The sequence below is a fragment of the Oncorhynchus mykiss genome, chromosome 11 (genome assembly GCF_057628025.1).
Source record: "Oncorhynchus mykiss isolate SJ-2025 chromosome 11, ASM5762802v1, whole genome shotgun sequence".
Taxonomy (NCBI): Eukaryota; Metazoa; Chordata; class Actinopteri; order Salmoniformes; family Salmonidae; genus Oncorhynchus; species Oncorhynchus mykiss.
Window position 1 is genome coordinate 86,619,055 of NC_143032.1, and position 17,635 is coordinate 86,636,689.

The window sequence follows — 17,635 nt, forward strand, 5'->3', positions numbered from 1 at the left end:
GAACACACTGGATTCTCCAATCAGCTAAGACTACCAGAACCCACTGGATTCTCCAATCAGCTATTAAAAGACTACCAGAACCCACTGGATTCTCCAATCAGCTATTCAAGCCTACCAGAACCCACTGGATTCTCCAATCAGCTGTTAAAGACTACCAGAACCCACTGGATTCTCCAATCAGCTATTAAAGATACCAAACCCACTGGATTCTCCAATTACATTGGATGAACTACAAGACAAAATACAAACCCTCCAACCCAAAAAATGCCTGTGGTGTTGATGGTATACCAAACAAAATTATAAAGTATACAGACTACTAATGGGTTTCAAAAAAGATTTTGCCTCAATTTGTTATGAGGGTCTGCTATACAAATTGATGGAAAGCTGTGTTGGAGGAAAAACACATGACATTATCAAATCCATGTACACAAAGAACAAGTGTGTAGTTAAAATTGGCAATAAAAACACTTTTCTTTCCTCATGGCCGTGGGGTGAGACAGGGATGCACCTTGAGCCCCACCCTCTTCAACACATACAGTGCCTTCAGAAAGTATTCATACCATTTGACTTTTATCACATGTTGTTGTTACAAAGTGGGATAAAAAAAAAAGTTATTTGTCAATTTTTGTCAATGATCTACACAATATACAAATGATCTACACAAAAATAAATCTAACATTGGAAGAAAAAAAACGTTAAATTAAACACTAATAATATTGATTACATACTGTATGTGTGTCTATTTCAGAGCAGTCTCTAAGTATACACAACCCTGAGTCAGTACATGTTATAATCAATCACCTTTGTCACAGATTACAGCTGTGAGTCTTTCTGGGTAAGTCTCTACGAGCTTTGCACACCTGGATAGTACAATATTTGCACATTATTATTTAAACAATTCTTTAAACTCTGTCAAGTTGGTTGTTGATCATTGCTCATTGCTAGACAGCCATTTTCAATTATTGACATTGAACTTCAATGTGATTTAAGTCAAAGCTTGTTGTCCTATTGAAAGGTGAATTTATCTGCCAGTGTCTGTTGAAAATCAGACTGAACCACGTTTTCCTCTAGGATTTTGCCTGTGCTTAGCTCTATCTCATTTATTTGTATCATTAAAAAAACTCCCTAGTCCTTGCCGATGACAAGCACACACATAACATGATGCAGCCACCACCATGCTTGAAAATATGAAGAGTGGTACCCAGTAATGTGTTGTGTTGGATTTGCCCAAAACACTTTGTATTCAGGACATATAGTTAATTTCTTTGCCACATTTTTTGCAGTTTTACTTTAGTGCCTTATTGCAAACAGGATGCATTTAAAAAAAAAAAAATCTGTACATACTTCCTTTTTTACTCTGTCCATTAGGTTAGTATTGTGAAGTAACTACAATGCTGTTGATCCATCCTCAGTTTTCTCCTATCACAACCATTAAACTCTAACTGTTTTAAAGTCACCATTGGTCTCATGGGTAAATCCCTGAGCGGTTTCCTTCTTCTCCGGCAACTGAGTTAGGAAGGACGCCTGTATCTTTGTAGTGACTGGGTGTATTGATACACTGAGTTAGGAAGGACGCCTGTATCTTTGTAGTGACTGGGTGTATTGATACACTGAGTTAGGAAGGACGCCTGTATCTTTGTAGTGACTGGGTGTATTGATACACTGAGTTAGGAAGGACGCCTGTATCTTTGTAGTGAGTGGGTGTATTGATACACTGAGTTAGGAAGGACGCCTGTATCTTTGTAGTGACTGGGTGTATTGATACACTGAGTTAGGAAAGGACGCCTGTATCTTTGTAGTGACTGGGTGTATTGATACACTGAGTTAGGAAGGACGCCTGTATCGTTGTAGTGATACACCATCCAAAGTGTAACTAATAACTTACATCATGCTGAAAAGGATATTCAATGTCTTAGGTGGCATTGTTTAAAGCTCCCTGGTCTTTGTCGTTGAATTTGTGTTTGAAATTCACTGCTCAACTAAAGGACCTTAATGATAATGGTTTGGTACAGAAAGGAGGTAGTCATTCACAAATCATGTTAAACACTATTATTGCACACACAGTCCATGCAATTTATTATGTGACTTGTTAAACAAATTATTAATCCTGAACGTATTTAGGCTTGTCGTAATTAAGGGGTTGAATACTCATTGACAAAAAGCCATTTCAGCTTTTAATTTGTAATTAATTTGTAAACATGTTGAAAAACACAATTCCATTTTGACATTATGGGGTATTGTGTGTAGGCCAGTGACACAAAATCTATATTTAATAATTTAAACAAAATTTGGAAAAAGTCAAGGGATGTGAATACTTTCTGTGTCTCAAATGTCTCCTGTTTGCTGATGATCTGGTGCTTCTGTCCCCAACCAAGGAGGGCCTACAGCAGCACTTAGATCTTCTGTACAGATTCTGTCAGACCTGGGACTTGACGTTGAATTTCAGTGAGACAAAAAAGCTCCAGTTGCCAGGACAGCAAATACAAATTCTAGTAGTTCACTGTTGCCTTAGAGCACAAAGAACTATATGTACCTCGGCCTAAAAATCCGCACCACAGGTAACTTCCACAAGGCTGTGAATGATCTAATTAGACAAGAAGGGCCTTTTATGTATCAAAAGGAACATAAAACTCAACATCCTAATTAGTATCTGGCTAAAAATACTTCAGTTATAGAACCCATTGCCCTTTATGGTTGTGAGATCTGGGGTCCACTCACCAACCAAGAATTCACAAAATGGTACAAACACCCAAATGAGACTCTGCATGGAGAATTCTGCAAAAAATATACATTGTGTACAATGCAAAACCCCAAACAAGGAGACAATACCCACTAGTTATCAAAATCCAGAAAAGCCCTCACCGACAGAGAGATGAACCTGGAGAAGAGTCCCCTCAGCCAGCTGGTTCAGGGGCTTTGTTCACAAACACAAACAGACCCCACAAAGCCCCAGGACAGCAACACAGTTAGACCCAACAAAATCATGAGAAATCAAAAAAGATATCTATTTGATACACTGGAAAGAATGAACTAAAAAACAAAGCAAACTAGAATGCTTTCTGGCTCTAAACAGAGAGTACACAGTGGCAGAATACCTGACCACTGTGACTATGTACAGACTCAGTGAGCATAGCCTTGCTATTGAGAAAGGCCGCCAAAGGCAGACCTGGCTCTCAAGAGAGGACAGGCTATGTTCCCGCTGTCCCCAAAATGAGGTGGAAACTGAACTACACTTCCTAACCTCCTGACAAGTGTATTACCACATTAGTGACATATTTCCCCAAAATCACACCCACAAAGCATTTGAAATCAAATCTAACATTGATTAACTCCCATATCTGTTGCACCACAATGTGCAATGACAGCTAGGGCTGTGGCAGTTGTCGTGGAAATTTCCTCTATTTACCAAATCATGAGCACAAACCACAACACAAGTCAGAGTTAGTTATCAAAGTCCATCTTTAATTATATGAGCTATATCACAACCCTTTGACTCTCAGACAATTCAGTGTCTATCAATGAATTCTCTGAGAGCCCCCTTCTGCATTGCAACTGCGATCCTTTAATAGCAAAGAACACACATAGTCAGACAGCATAGACATAATAAATCGTCCAGCTTTGTATCCTTACTCAAACCCAGAACCATAAACCAATCCTCCATATCAACAGGCATATATCAAATTGTCATTTAGATACAACCAACTCTAAATACAACCAATCCTGGACAAGCTCACGGAGAGGATAGAATGATTCCAGACACTGCCATCCTCCTTTCACCGATGGGAAAAGTAGGGACTGGCACACAGACACAGTGGAGCAAAAGATATGTTTACACATGATTATACCTTGACCTCTCCCCTCTCTGCAGCCCATGCAACTTAGTCTTGACACAGAACAGATAACTGCAACCCTGCCACAGTATTATACAAAAATAACATTCTTGATGAGAAGTAACTTACAAACATATGATGAATATAAAACATCTTACCTATGTTACCCACCAATTCTGATTATTCCCTAACACAGTCACAAAGTTTCGCCAGCTGGTCAAGCAAATAACTGCCGATAGTTAACATAAATACATTTAGCATCTCCTAGCTTCCACACAGCCTACAAGCCACAGACCTTTGGAACATCTACACTTTAAAAGTCTAATAAATCCATGTAATATAGTCTACACCTTTACAATAAATCGATCATTTATTTTAGACAGGTCTAAAGGAACATGATATGAAGAAAATGTAGTCTATTTCAGAAGAACAGAATAGCATTCTCTGATTTGTCCTTATGTTAGGTCCTGATGTGGCTATGCCAAATGGCTGTGGGATACACTAGTTTATTTAGCAGACAAGATTTGCTTAGGAGTACGTGGAATTATTTTATAGTATTATTTTATAGTATTAATGTATAGTATTATTTTATAGTATTCATGTATAGTATTATTTTATAGTATTATTTTATAGCATTATTTTTTATAGGACACAATTAAACAAAGCTGAATATAACAGAAAGGATATTTTCTCCAAATTATTTGAGGGAGTGTGAACGTGGCTATTCTGTATTGAGCTGTTAACAAAGAAACAGGTACTCCAATATGCTTCATTTAGAGTTATTCATGTAACTTTAGTTGTTCTACAAACGTTGGGCTGTATGTTTTGATTTGTAATACATTGTAAGGCTGCATGATGAGACTCTAATGGTGATCTGATAAAAGTCACTTGGAAGGCATGAGCAGGCTGTACACACTACATCAGTCTCTCATTCATAATTTGACAAGCACTTGATAATGCCTTTGAATTTCCCTGTGGCATCCCCTTTTGTGGCCGTAATGCTTTGGTTAAATATAATAATGATAATTCCCTTCTCCCTGAGTGCTGTGTGCTCCGAAGCACCTATCACTCACATGGCTCACCTATCACTCACATGGCTCACCTATCACTCACATGGCTCTCCATCATGTGATCGGGTCTCTCTCACAGGCTACAAGTGAAGACAGACACATCGGGGACACAACTGCGCGTGTCCTTATCCAATTCCGAGATGCATATTGAAAATATTGGAAGAACTGTGCACATTTAGTTTTCGTCAGCCAACAAGATGAGTAGGCCTAATGAACCGCAAAAGTACTAGCCTATGTCAATCTACTATCCTCCATAGTACAAAAGTTGACCTATTCTGTGCAATAAATAAATATTCCTAACATAGTCTGGGGACAGTTGTGGGATGCGATGGTTCCCAAATTAATACAACCACTAGCATCAGAAAACCTTTTTTAGACAATGTGGTTGACGCAACAGATCAGAACGTTTAGCTTAAAATGTTGATAAACTATTAGGATAATTCTTCACATTATAAGCACAGCAATTCGCAGATGGCAGTAGACTATAAGCACGAATGTTTTCAAAAGTGACCACAAATGTGATTATACATGTAATGCTTTTATTATAAAGGTGAAAATGATCTTCCCCAAACTTTAAACTCACGCGCAGCTTATATATGTAGTTAGGCTCTACACCCTTTGTAAAACGAATTAATGTTCTTCATTTTAAGGAGTTATTTGCCCACTTTAGTTGTGATACAAACCTTATCAAAACATATAGGCCTATGGGCTTGAGGTGTGCAACTATAAGTGCAAAAAGTAGAGAGAAAAAGGCACTGTTTCTTGCTTTACACTCGGCATCATTTACAAGTGATTATATATCATGTACAAGTGATAATATATCATTTACAAGTGATAAGCTAATATTGTCACCCATTAGACTATTCTTGATGTCATCTTGTCTTTACATTTTCTAAGTCATATTCTTGATTTAATCTTGTCTTTACATATACTAAATCATATGTGTGTGAAATTTGTTTTGCTTTAGAATGGACCATTATCATGCACCTGTATCAGAACAGGGTGTCACGGATGCCTCCGCAACGTTCATTACACACACCTGTCCCCTGTTCCCACGGATTAGTACTGGTAGAAGTGGGCCCTTTGGTTTCCATTGGGCTGTCCATTATTGTTACAATGTCCATTTGTGCGTGTGAGTACCTGTGCTGTGTTTTTTGGGCTTTGGTGCCCTTGTGGATTGCGCAGATGATTACAGGTCTCGTCCAGTATGATAATCATTGCGCAGATGATTACAGGTCACGTCCAGTGTGATAATCATTGTGCAGATGATTACAGGTCTCGTCCAGTGTGATAATCATTGTGCAGATGATTACAGGTCTCGTGCAGTGTGATAATCATTGTGCAGATGATTACAGGTCTCGTCCAGTGTGATAATCATTGTGCAGATGATTACAGGTCTCGTCCAGTGTGATAATCATTGCGCAGATGATTACAGGTCACGTCCAGTGTGATAATCATTGCGCAGATGATTACAGGTCTCGTCCAGTGTGATAATCATTGTGCAGATGATTACAGGTCTCGTCCAGTGTGATAATCATTGCGCAGATGATTACAGGTCTCGTCCAGTGTGATAATCATTGCGCAGATGATTACAGGTCTCGTCCAGTGTGATAATCATTGTGCAGATGATTACAGGTCTCGTCCAGTGTGATAATCATTGTGCAGATGATTACAGGTCTCGTCCAGTGTGATAATCATTGCGCAGATGATTACAGGTCTCGTCCAGTGTGATAATCATTGCGCAGATGATTACAGGTCTCGTCCAGTGTGATAATCATTGTGCAGATGATTACAGGTCTCGTCCAGTGTGATAATCATTGTGCAGATGATTACAGGTCTCGTCCAGTGTGATAATCATTGTGCAGATGATTACAGGTCTCGTCCAGTGTGATAATCATTGTGTGCGTGTGTTATTTATTTGAGGTATTCCTCGCTTTTTGCTTGGGTTTCAACCCTGTGTTTTTGCTACGTGTTTGTCTGGTCTTCGTCCCAATGCCTTCACACGGCAGGCTGTAATTTGGGTTGAATAAAAAATCCTATTACGCATTCCTGCGCCTGTCTCCCGACCCTTCATGCCAACGTGACACAGGGGCAGAGGGAAAAAATACATTTAATCTATGCACAGAAATAGCGAATGGAGGACACTTTTCCCATAGTTCATTTTCATGTCAGCTAGGTAGGATATACTCCTGTTTGTAAAAGAAGCAGAACTTGGAGATGAGTGGCCGACGGTGTGGCAGTAATACGGTCACCGTAACAGCCCCAATCACAGCAACAAGATTTGCGGCCTGTTGCCATGAGCAACCAGTGGAGAACAAACACCATTTCCAAATTCAACCTATATTTATCTGTTTAATTATATCCCCCCACTATTCATACTACAACTATTTGCACATTGCTAAAACACTGAAATATCTTTATCTTTTTTTAAACCTTTTTGAGTGTAATGTTTACTGATCATTTCTATACAGTAACACGCCATGATGGAGGATTGGTCTCCTACAGGGATTATACAGTAACAAGCCATGATGGAGGATTGGTCTCCTACAGGGATTATACAGTAACAAGCCATGATAGAGGATTGGTCTCCTACAGGGATTATACAGTAACAAGCCATGATGGAGGATTGGTCTCCTACAGGGATTATACAGTAACAAGCCATGATGGAGGATTGGTCTCCTACAGGGATTATACAGTAACAAGCCATGATGGAGGATTGGTCTCCTACAGGGATTATAGAGTAACAAGCCATGATGGAGGATTGGTCTCCTACAGGGATTATACAGTAACAAGCCATGATGGAGGATTGGTCTCCTACATGGATTATACAGTAACAAGCCATGATGGAGGATTGGTCTCCTACAGGGATTATACAGTAACAAGCCATGATGGAGGATTGGTCTCCTACAGGGATTATACAGTAACAAGCCATGATGGAGGATTGGTCTCCAACAGGGATTATACAGTAACAAGCCATGATGGAGGATTGGTCTCCTACAAGGATTATACAGTAACAAGCCATGATGAAGGATTGGTCTCCTACAGGGATTATACAGTAACAAGCCATGATGGAGGATTGGTCTCCTACAGGGATTATACAGTAACAAGCCATGATGGAGGATTGGTCTCCTACAAGGATTATACAGTAACAAGCCATGATGAAGGATTGGTCTCCTACAGGGATTATACAGTAACAAGCCATGATGGAGGATTGGTCTCCTACAGGGATTATACAGTAACAAGCCATGATGAAGGATTGGTCTCCTACAGGGATTATACAGTAACAAGCCATGATGGAGGATTGGTCTCCTACAGGGATTATACAGTAACAAGCCATGATGGAGGATTGGTCTCCTACAGGGATTATAGAGTAACAAGCCATGATGGAGGATTGGTCTCCTACAGGGATTATACAGTAACAAGCCATGATGGAGGATTGGTCTCCTACAGGGATTATACAGTAACAAGCCATGATAGAGGATTGGTCTCCAACAGGGATTATACAGTAACAAGCCATGATGGAGGATTGGTCTCCTACAGGGATTATACAGTAACAAGCCATGATAGAGGATTGGTCTCCAACAGGGATTATACAGTAACAAGCCATGATGGAGGATTGGTCTCCTACAGGGATTATACAGTAACAAGCCATGATAGAGGATTGGTCTCCAACAGGGATTATACAGTAACAAGCCATGATGGAGGATTGGTCTCCTACAGGGATTATACAGTAACAAGCCATGATGAAGGATTGGTCTCCTACAGGGATTATACAGTAACAAGCCATGATGGAGGATTGGTCTCCTACAGGGATTATACAGTAACAAGCCATGATGAAGGATTGGTCTCCTACAGGGATTATACAGTAACACGCCATGATGGAGGATTGGTCTCCTACAGGGATTATACAGTAACAAGCCATGATGGAGGATTGGTCTCCTACAGGGATTATACATTAACAAGCCATGATGGAGGATTGGTCTCCTACAGGGATTATACAGTAACAAGCCATGATGGAGGATTGGTCTCCTACAGGGATTATACAGTAACAAGCCATGATGGAGGATTGGTCTCCTACAGGGATCAGTCTCAACCTCCAGTGTCTCAACTCCATTTCTCCTCCCAGCTCAGGACTGTAGTGTTGTTGTAAAATGAAATGGCCTATCTAACGGAGGTGTTTCCCCTGCAGTCTTCGTTGAGAGGAGAGAACATCACGGTGTTTGGCTGTCTGAACCACGGCATGCCCCTGTCCCTGAAAGACAACTCCTCTGTCAAATGTGAATCAGGTAGGAGGAGCTGCTGCTTTGATAGAACATATTGCAGAGATAACAGATATACCTATAATCCAGGCATTTATTCCCATAAAATCAGATAAATGATAAGAAACTAGCTTGTGATCAAATAAATCTCTCCCTCTTTCTCTCCCTCTTTCTCTCTTTCCCTCTCGTTATCTCTGCCTCCCTCTCTCTGTCTCTCCCTCCCTCTCTCTGTCTCTACCCCCCCCCCCCCCCCCCAGATTCCGTATCAGGCTTCCTGTTGTCAGTAAACTCCAGCTCCAACATCACTAAACTGAGGATCCCCTACCCCCAGACTGGCACCTGGTACCTCAGCCTGAGATCCCTCTGTGCCACCGAACATGGGTGAGATACCTGCTAATACCCTAACTGAGTATATGGGCGAGATACCTGCTAATACCCTAACTAAGTATATGGGTGAGATACCTGCTAATACCCTAACTGAGTATATGGGTGAGATACCTGCTAATACCCTAACGGAGTATATCAGTGAGATACCTGCTAATACCCTGCTACTGTAGATACAGTGACCCATATAGCTGCTACTGTAGATACAGTAACCCATATAGCTGCTACTGTAGATACAGTAACCCATGTAGCTGCTACTGTAGATACAGTAACCCATATAGCTGCTACTGTAGATACAGTAACCCATATAGCTGCTACTGTAGATACAGTAACCCATATAGCTGCTACTGTAGATACAGTAACCCATATAGCTGCTACTGTAGATACAGTAACCCATATAGCTGCTACTGTAGATACAGTAACCCATATAGCTGCTACTGTAGATACAGTAACCCATGTAGCTGCTACTGTAGATACAGTAACCCATATAGCTGCTACTGTAGATACAGTAACCCATATAGCTGCTACTGTAGATACAGTAACCCATATAGCTGTGACTGTAGATACAGTAACCCATATAGCTGCTACTGTAGATACAGTAACCCATGTAGCTGCTACTGTAGATACAGTAACCCATATAGCTGCTACTGTAGATACAGTAACCCATGTAGCTGCTACTAGAGATACAGTAACCCATATAGCTGCTACTGTAGATGCAGTAACCCATATAGCTGCTACTGTAGATACAGTAACCCATGTAGCTGCTACTGTAGATACAGTAATCCATATAGCTGCTACTGTAGATACAGTAACCCATATAGCTGCTACTGTAGATACAGTAACCCATATAGCTGCTACTGTAGATACAGTAACCCATATAGCTGCTACTGTAGATACAGTAATCCATATAGCTGCTACTGTAGATACAGTAACCCATATAGCTGCTACTGTAGATACAGTAGCCCATGTAGCTGCTACTGTAGATACAGTAACCCATGTAGCTGCTACTGTAGATACAGTAATCCATATAGCTGCTACTGTAGATACAGTAACCCATATAGCTGCTACTGTAGATACAGTAACCCATGTAGCTGCTACTGTAGATACAGTAACCCATGTAGCTGCTACTGTAGATACAGTAACCCATATAGCTGCTACTGTAGATACAGTAACCCATATAGCTGCTACTGTAGATACAGTAACCCATGTAGCTGCTACTGTAGATACAGTAACCCATATAGCTGCTACTGTAGATACAGTAACCCATGTAGCTGCTACTGTAGATACAGTAACCCATGTAGCTGCTACTGTAGATACAGTAACCCATATAGCTGCTACTGTAGATACAGTAACCCATGTAGCTGCTACTGTAGATACAGTAACCCATGTAGCTGCTACTGTAGATACAGTAACCCATATAGCTGCTACTGTAGATACAGTAACCCATATAGCTGCTACTGTAGATACAGTAACCCATGTAGCTGCTACTGTAGATACAGTAACCCATGTAGCTGCTAATGTAGATACAGTAACCCATATAGCTGCTACTGTAGATACAGTAACCCATGTAGTTGCTACTGTAGATACAGTAACCCATATAGCTGCTACTGTAGATACAGTAACCCATATAGCTGCTACTGTAGATACAGTAACCCATATAGCTGCTACTGTAGATACAGTAACCCATGTAGTTGCTACTGTAGATACAGTAACCCATGTAGCTGCTACTGTAGATACAGTAACCCATATAGCTGCTACTGTAGATACAGTAACCCATATAGCTGCTACTGTAGATACAGTAACCCATATAGCTGTGACTGTAGATACAGTAACCCATATAGCTGCTACTGTAGATACAGTAACCCATATAGCTGCTACTGTAGATACAGTAACCCATGTAGTTGCTACTGTAGATACAGTAACCCATGTAGCTGCTACTGTAGATACAGTAACCCATATAGCTGCTACTGTAGATACAGTAACCCATATAGCTGCTACTGTAGATACAGTAACCCATATAGCTGTGACTGTAGATACAGTAACCCATATAGCTGCTACTGTAGATACAGTAACCCATATAGCTGCTACTGTAGATACAGTAACCCATGTAGTTGCTACTGTAGATACAGTAACCCATGTAGCTGCTACTGTAGATACAGTAACCCATGTAGCTGCTAATGTAGATACAGTAACCCATATAGCTGCTACTGTAGATACAGTAACCCATGTAGTTGCTACTGTAGATACAGTAACCCATATAGCTGCTACTGTAGATACAGTAACCCATATAGCTGCTACTGTAGATACAGTAACCCATATAGCTGCTACTGTAGATACAGTAACCCATGTAGTTGCTACTGTAGATACAGTAACCCATGTAGCTGCTACTGTAGATACAGTAACCCATATAGCTGCTACTGTAGATACAGTAACCCATATAGCTGCTACTGTAGATACAGTAACCCATATAGCTGTGACTGTAGATACAGTAACCCATATAGCTGCTACTGTAGATACAGTAACCCATATAGCTGCTACTGTAGATACAGTAACCCATATAGCTGCTACTGTAGATACAGTAATCCATTTGTCAATCATACAGCGAACCCAGTTTACTCTTTTCTCTATGAAGGCATCATAGGCTCTCACCCTCTACTGACCCAGCCTCTCACCCTCTACTGACCCAGCCTCTCACCCTCTACTGACCCAGCCTCTCACCCTCTACTGAACCAGCCTCTCTCACCCTCTACTGACCCAGCCTCTCTCACCCTCTACTGACCCAGCCTCTCACCCTCTACTGACCCAGCCTCTCTCACCCTCTACTGACCCAGCCTCTCACCCTCTACTGACCCAGCCTCTCTCACCCTCTACTGACCCAGCCTCTCACCCTCTACTGACCCAGCCTCTCACCCTCTACTGACCCAGCCTCTCACCCTCTACTGACCCAGCCTCTCACCCTCTACTGACCCAGCCTCTCACCCTCTACTGACCCAGCCTCTCACCCTCTACTGACCCAGCCTCTCACCCTCTACTGACCCAGCCTCTCTCCTGCTCTTCTCTCCTCTTCTCTCCGGCCCCCTCCTGCTCCTCTCTCCATCTGTTCTCTCCTGCCCCCTCATTCCCCTCTCTCCTACTTCTCACCTGCTCCTCTCTCCTGCTCCTCTCCTGCCCCCTCCTGCTTCTTTCTCATGCTCCTCTCTCTTCCTCTCTCCTGCTCTTCTCTCCTCCTCTCTCCTCGTCTCTCCTGCTCCCTCCTGCCCCTCTCCTGCCCCTCTCTCCTGCTCCTCTCTCTTCCTCTCTCCTGCTCTTCTCTCCTAATCCTCTCTCCTGCCCTCTCTTGCTCCTCTCTCCTGCTCCTCTCTCTTCCTCTCTCCTGCTCTTCTCTCCTGCTCCTCTCTCCTGCCCCCTCCTGCTCCTCTCTCCTGCTCCTCTCTCCTGCCCCCTCCTGCTCCTCTCTCCTGCTCCTCTCTCCTGCTCTTCTCTCCTGCTCCTCTCTCCTGCCCCCTCCTGCTCCTCTCTCCTGCTCCTCTCTCCTGCCCCCTCCTGCTCCTCTCTCCTGCTCCTCTCTCCTGCTCCTCTCTCCTGCCCCCTCCTGCTCCTCTCTCCTGCTCCTCTCTCCTGCTCCTCTCTCCTGCCCCCTCCTGCTCCTCTCTCCTGCTCCTCTCTCCTGCCCCCTCATGCTCCTCTCTCCTGTTCCTCTCTCCTGATCCTCTCTCCTGCTCTCTTATCCTCTCTCCTCCTCTCCTCTTTATATAGTTCTTCTGTTAGAAACATTTAAATGTGTCCCCTATCCATTTAGGCCAGTGTCCACCAGTGTAAGGGGTTAAATACGAGCCAACCGATTGGTACACAGTATCAGGGATGATGATAAGTCTATAAGCAGGCTGAAGTTGATTGGCTCAGGAATGTGGAGAAGGTAATTGGTGTGCATAATATATTGAAATTGAATCGCTGCAGCTGTGAGGAATTAACACACGAGTTGATTGGTTAGAGAACAATGCTGGGTCTTTCCTCCCTAGTTGACACTAAATGGAAATTGAACAAATTTGGAGAGATTGAAGACTACAATATAACTATTTGATATCTGTTGTTGTTGTCCAGGTTTGAGCCGTGTATCAGGGGACAGTGTATCAGGGGACAGGTTATCAGGGGGACAGGTTATCAGGGGACAGGTTATCAGGGGGACAGTGTATCAGGGGACAGGTTATCAGGGGGACAGGTTATCAGGGGACAGGTTATCAGGGGGACTGGTTATCAGGGGACAGGTTATCAAGGGGACAGGTTATCAGGGGGACAGTGTGTCAGGGGGACAGTGTATCAGGGGACAGGTTGTCAGGGGACAGGTTGTCAGGGGACAGGTTGTCAGGGGACAGTGTATCAGGGGACAGTGTATCAGGGGACAGTGTATCAGGGGGACAGTGTATCAGGGGGACAGTGTATCAGGGGACAGTGTATCAGGGGACAGTGTATCAGGGGACAGGTTATCAGGGGACAGGTTATCAGGGGACAGTGTATCAAGGGACAGTGTATCAGGGGACAGTGTGTCAGGGGGACAGTGTATCAGGGGACAGTGTATTAGGGGACAGGTTATCAGGGGACAGTGTATCAGGGGGACAGTGTATCAGGGGGACAGTGTATCAGGGGACAGTGTATCAGGGGACAGGTTATCAGGGGACAGTGTGTACTCTAACATCTGCATTTGATTTGATTTGATTGCTGAGACAGTCGTCTCTCCCTAGCTGGGACTAAATGTAAAATGAACAAAAAGTCAATGAGACGAGACTTCATATTTTTTTCCATTTGATGTGTGTACGATGTCAATGTTTGTTGTCCAGGTTTGAGCCATGTTCCAACATGACAGCGGAGGTGTACCTGCGCTCCTACCTGACCCCCTGCATCAATGACTGTGGGACCTACGGACAGTGCAAACTGCTACGCACTAACAACTATCTGTACGCTGCCTGCGAGTGCAAAGCAGGTGACTAACGTTCAAATCAAATCAAAGTTGATTGGTCGGGCACATATTCGGAGATGTTATCGCAGGTGCAGCAAACATGCTTCTGTTACTCCAACAGCGCAGCTCTTATAGCCCATTTACTATTATAGAAATGCATTGAGTAACACGTTCATGAGTAAAAAAAAAGGCCACAAGGAATATGGTTCTGAAGTGTCTGTCCTCTGTCTCCTAGCTAGGAGATATGGTGCCTTCGGAAGGTATTCAGACCCCTTGACTTTTTCCACATTGTGTTAGGTTACAGCCTTATTCTAAAATTGATTAAATAGTTTTTTCCCCCTTCTGAAATATCACATTTACATAAGTATTCAGACCTTTTACTCAGTACTTTGTTGAAGTACCTTTGGCTGCGATTACAGCCTCGAGTCTTCTTGGGTATTGACGCTACAAGCTTGGCACACCTGTATTTGGGGAGTTTCTCCCATTTTTCTCTGCAGATCCTCTCAAGGTCTGTCAGGTTGAATGGGGAGCGTTGCTGCACAGATATTTTCAGGTCTCTCCAAAGATGTTCAATCAGGTTCAAGGCCATGGTCTGGCTGGGCCAGTCAAGGACATTCAGAGACTTGACCTGAAGCCACTCCTGCATTGTCTTGGCTGTGTGCTTAGGGTCGTTGTCCAGTTGGTTGGTGAACCTTTGCCCCAGTCTGAGGTCCTGAGCTCTAACCACTAGGCTACCTGCTGCCCATATGTGGGGGGGGGGGGGGGGAGGGGGGGGGGGGGGGGGGGGATCAATGTAAATAGTCTGAGTAGCCATTTGATTAATTGTTCAGCAGTCTTATGGCTTGGGGGCAGAAGCTGTTCAGGAGCCTTTTGGACCTAGACATGTCGCTCCCGTGCGGTAGCAGAGAGAACAGTCTATGACTTGGATGGCTGGAGTCTTTGACAATTTTTAGGGCCTTCCTCTGACACCGCCTGGTGTAGAGGTCCTGGATGGTAGGAAGCTTGGCCCCAGTTATGTACTGGACCATACGCAGTACCCTCTGTAGTGCAATGAGGTCTGAGGCCGAGCAGTTGCCATACCAGGCAGTAATGCAACCGGTCAGGATGCTCTCGATGGTGCATCTTTGGAACATTTTAAGGACCCATGCCAAATGTTTTCAGTCTCCTGAGGGGAAAAAGGCATTGTTGTTCCCTCTTCATAACTTTCTTGGTGTGTTTGGGCCATGACAGTTTGCTGGTGATGTGGACACTAAGGAACTTGAAGCTCTCAACCTGCTCCACTACACCCCCGTTGATTTATTTGAATTCCTATTTCACATTTATTTAACCAGGTAGGCCAGTTGAGAACAAGTCAAGATTGACTGCCTTGTTGAGGGGAACAGTGGGTTAACTGGTCTAGGAACAGTGGGTTAACTGCCTTGTTCAGGGGCACAGTGGGTTAACTGCCTTGTTCAGGGGAACAGTGGGTTAATTGGTCTAGGAACAGTGGGTTAACTGCCTTGTTCAGGGGAACAGTGGGTTAACTGCCTTGTTCAGGGGAACAGTGGGTTAACTGCCTTGTTCAGGGGAACAGTGGGTTAACTGCCTTGTTCAGGGGCACAGTGGGTTAACTGCCTTGTTCAGGGGAACAGTGGGTTAACTGCCTTGTTCAGGGGCACAGTGGGTTAACTGCCTTGTTCAGGGGAACAGTGGGTTAACTGCCTTGTTCAGGGGAACAGTGGGTTAATTGCCTTGTTCAGGGGCAGAACGACAGATTTTTATCTTGTCAGTTCGGGGATTTGATCTTGCAACCTTTCGGTGACTAGTCCAATGCTCTAATCACTAGGCTACCCTGCCAACCCAAGGTGGGGCTTTACCTAGCAAAGACTTATAGATGACCTGGAGCCAGTGGGTTTGGGCGACAAATGTGAAGCGAGGGCCAGCCAACGAGAGCATACAGGTCGCAGTGGTGGGTAGTATATGGGGCTTTGGTGACAAAACAGAATGGTGTCGTCTGCGTAGAGGTGGATCAGGGAATCACCAGCAGCAAGAGCGACATTGTTGATGGATACAGAGAAAAGACTCGTCCCGAGAATTGAACCCTGTGGCAACCCCATAGAGACTGCCAGAGGTCCGGATAACAGGCCCTCCGATTTGACACACTGAATTCTATCTGAGAAGTAGTTGGTGAACCAGGCGAGGCAGTCATTTGAGAAACCAAGGCTGTTGAGTCTGCCGATAAGAATGTGGTGATTGACAGTCGAACGCCTTGGCCAGGTCAATGAATACAGCTGCACAGTACTGTCTTTTATCAATGGTGGTTATGATATCGTTTAGGACCTTGAGCGTGGATGAGGTGCACCCATGACCAGCTAGGAAACCAGATTGCATAGCGGAGAAGGTACGGTGGGATTCGAAATGGACAGTGATCTGTTTGTTAACTTGGCATTCGAAGACCTTAGAAAGGCAGGGTAGGATAGATATAGGTCTGTAAAAGTTTGAGTCTAGAGTGTCTCCCCCTTTGAAGAGGGGGATGACCGTGGTAGCTGTCCAATCTTTGAGGATCTCAGACGATACGAAAGAGAGGTTGAACGGCTAGTAATAGGGTTGCAACAATTGCGGCAGATAAATTTAGAAAGAGAGGGTCCAGATTGTCTAGCCCAGCTGATTTGTAGGGGTCCAGGTTTTGCAGCTCTTTCAGAACATCAACTGTCTGGATTTGGGTGAAGGAGAAATGGGAGAGAATTGGGCAAGTTTCTTTGGGGGGTGCAGTGCTGTTGACCGGCGTAGGGGTATCCAGGTGGAAAGCATGGCCAGCCATAGAAAAATGCTTATTGAAATTCTCAATTATCATGGATTTATCAATGGTGACAGTGTTTCCTAGCCTCAGTGCAGTGGGCAGCTGGGAGAAGGTGTTCTTATTCTCCATGGACTTTACAGTGTCCTTTTTGGAGTTTGTGCTACAGAATGCAGATTTCTGTTTGAAAAATCTAGCCTTTGCTTCCCTAACTGCCTGTATATATTGGTTCCTAACTTCCCTGAAAAGTTGCATATCGTGGGGGCTATTCGATGCTAGTGCAGTACGCCACAAACTAGGAGGCACACACAGGTTCCACTGGCTCCAAAATGGGCTTACAGAAGCCACCTTTTCCCCTAATA

At 43.6% G+C, this 17,635-nt stretch overlaps 1 protein-coding gene across 1 annotated transcript in view; it reads left to right on the top strand.

Moving 5' to 3' along the window:
* The window catches only part of tmem8b (transmembrane protein 8B), a 251,306-nt gene that overhangs the window by 194,824 nt on the left and 38,847 nt on the right, over positions 1-17,635 (top strand). The window contains exons 7-9 of the mRNA XM_036936604.2: positions 9,090-9,186; positions 9,417-9,540; positions 14,379-14,521. Coding sequence (XP_036792499.2) covers positions 9,090-9,186; positions 9,417-9,540; positions 14,379-14,521 — 364 coding nt within the window. The remainder of the gene's footprint in view (positions 1-9,089; positions 9,187-9,416; positions 9,541-14,378; positions 14,522-17,635) is intronic.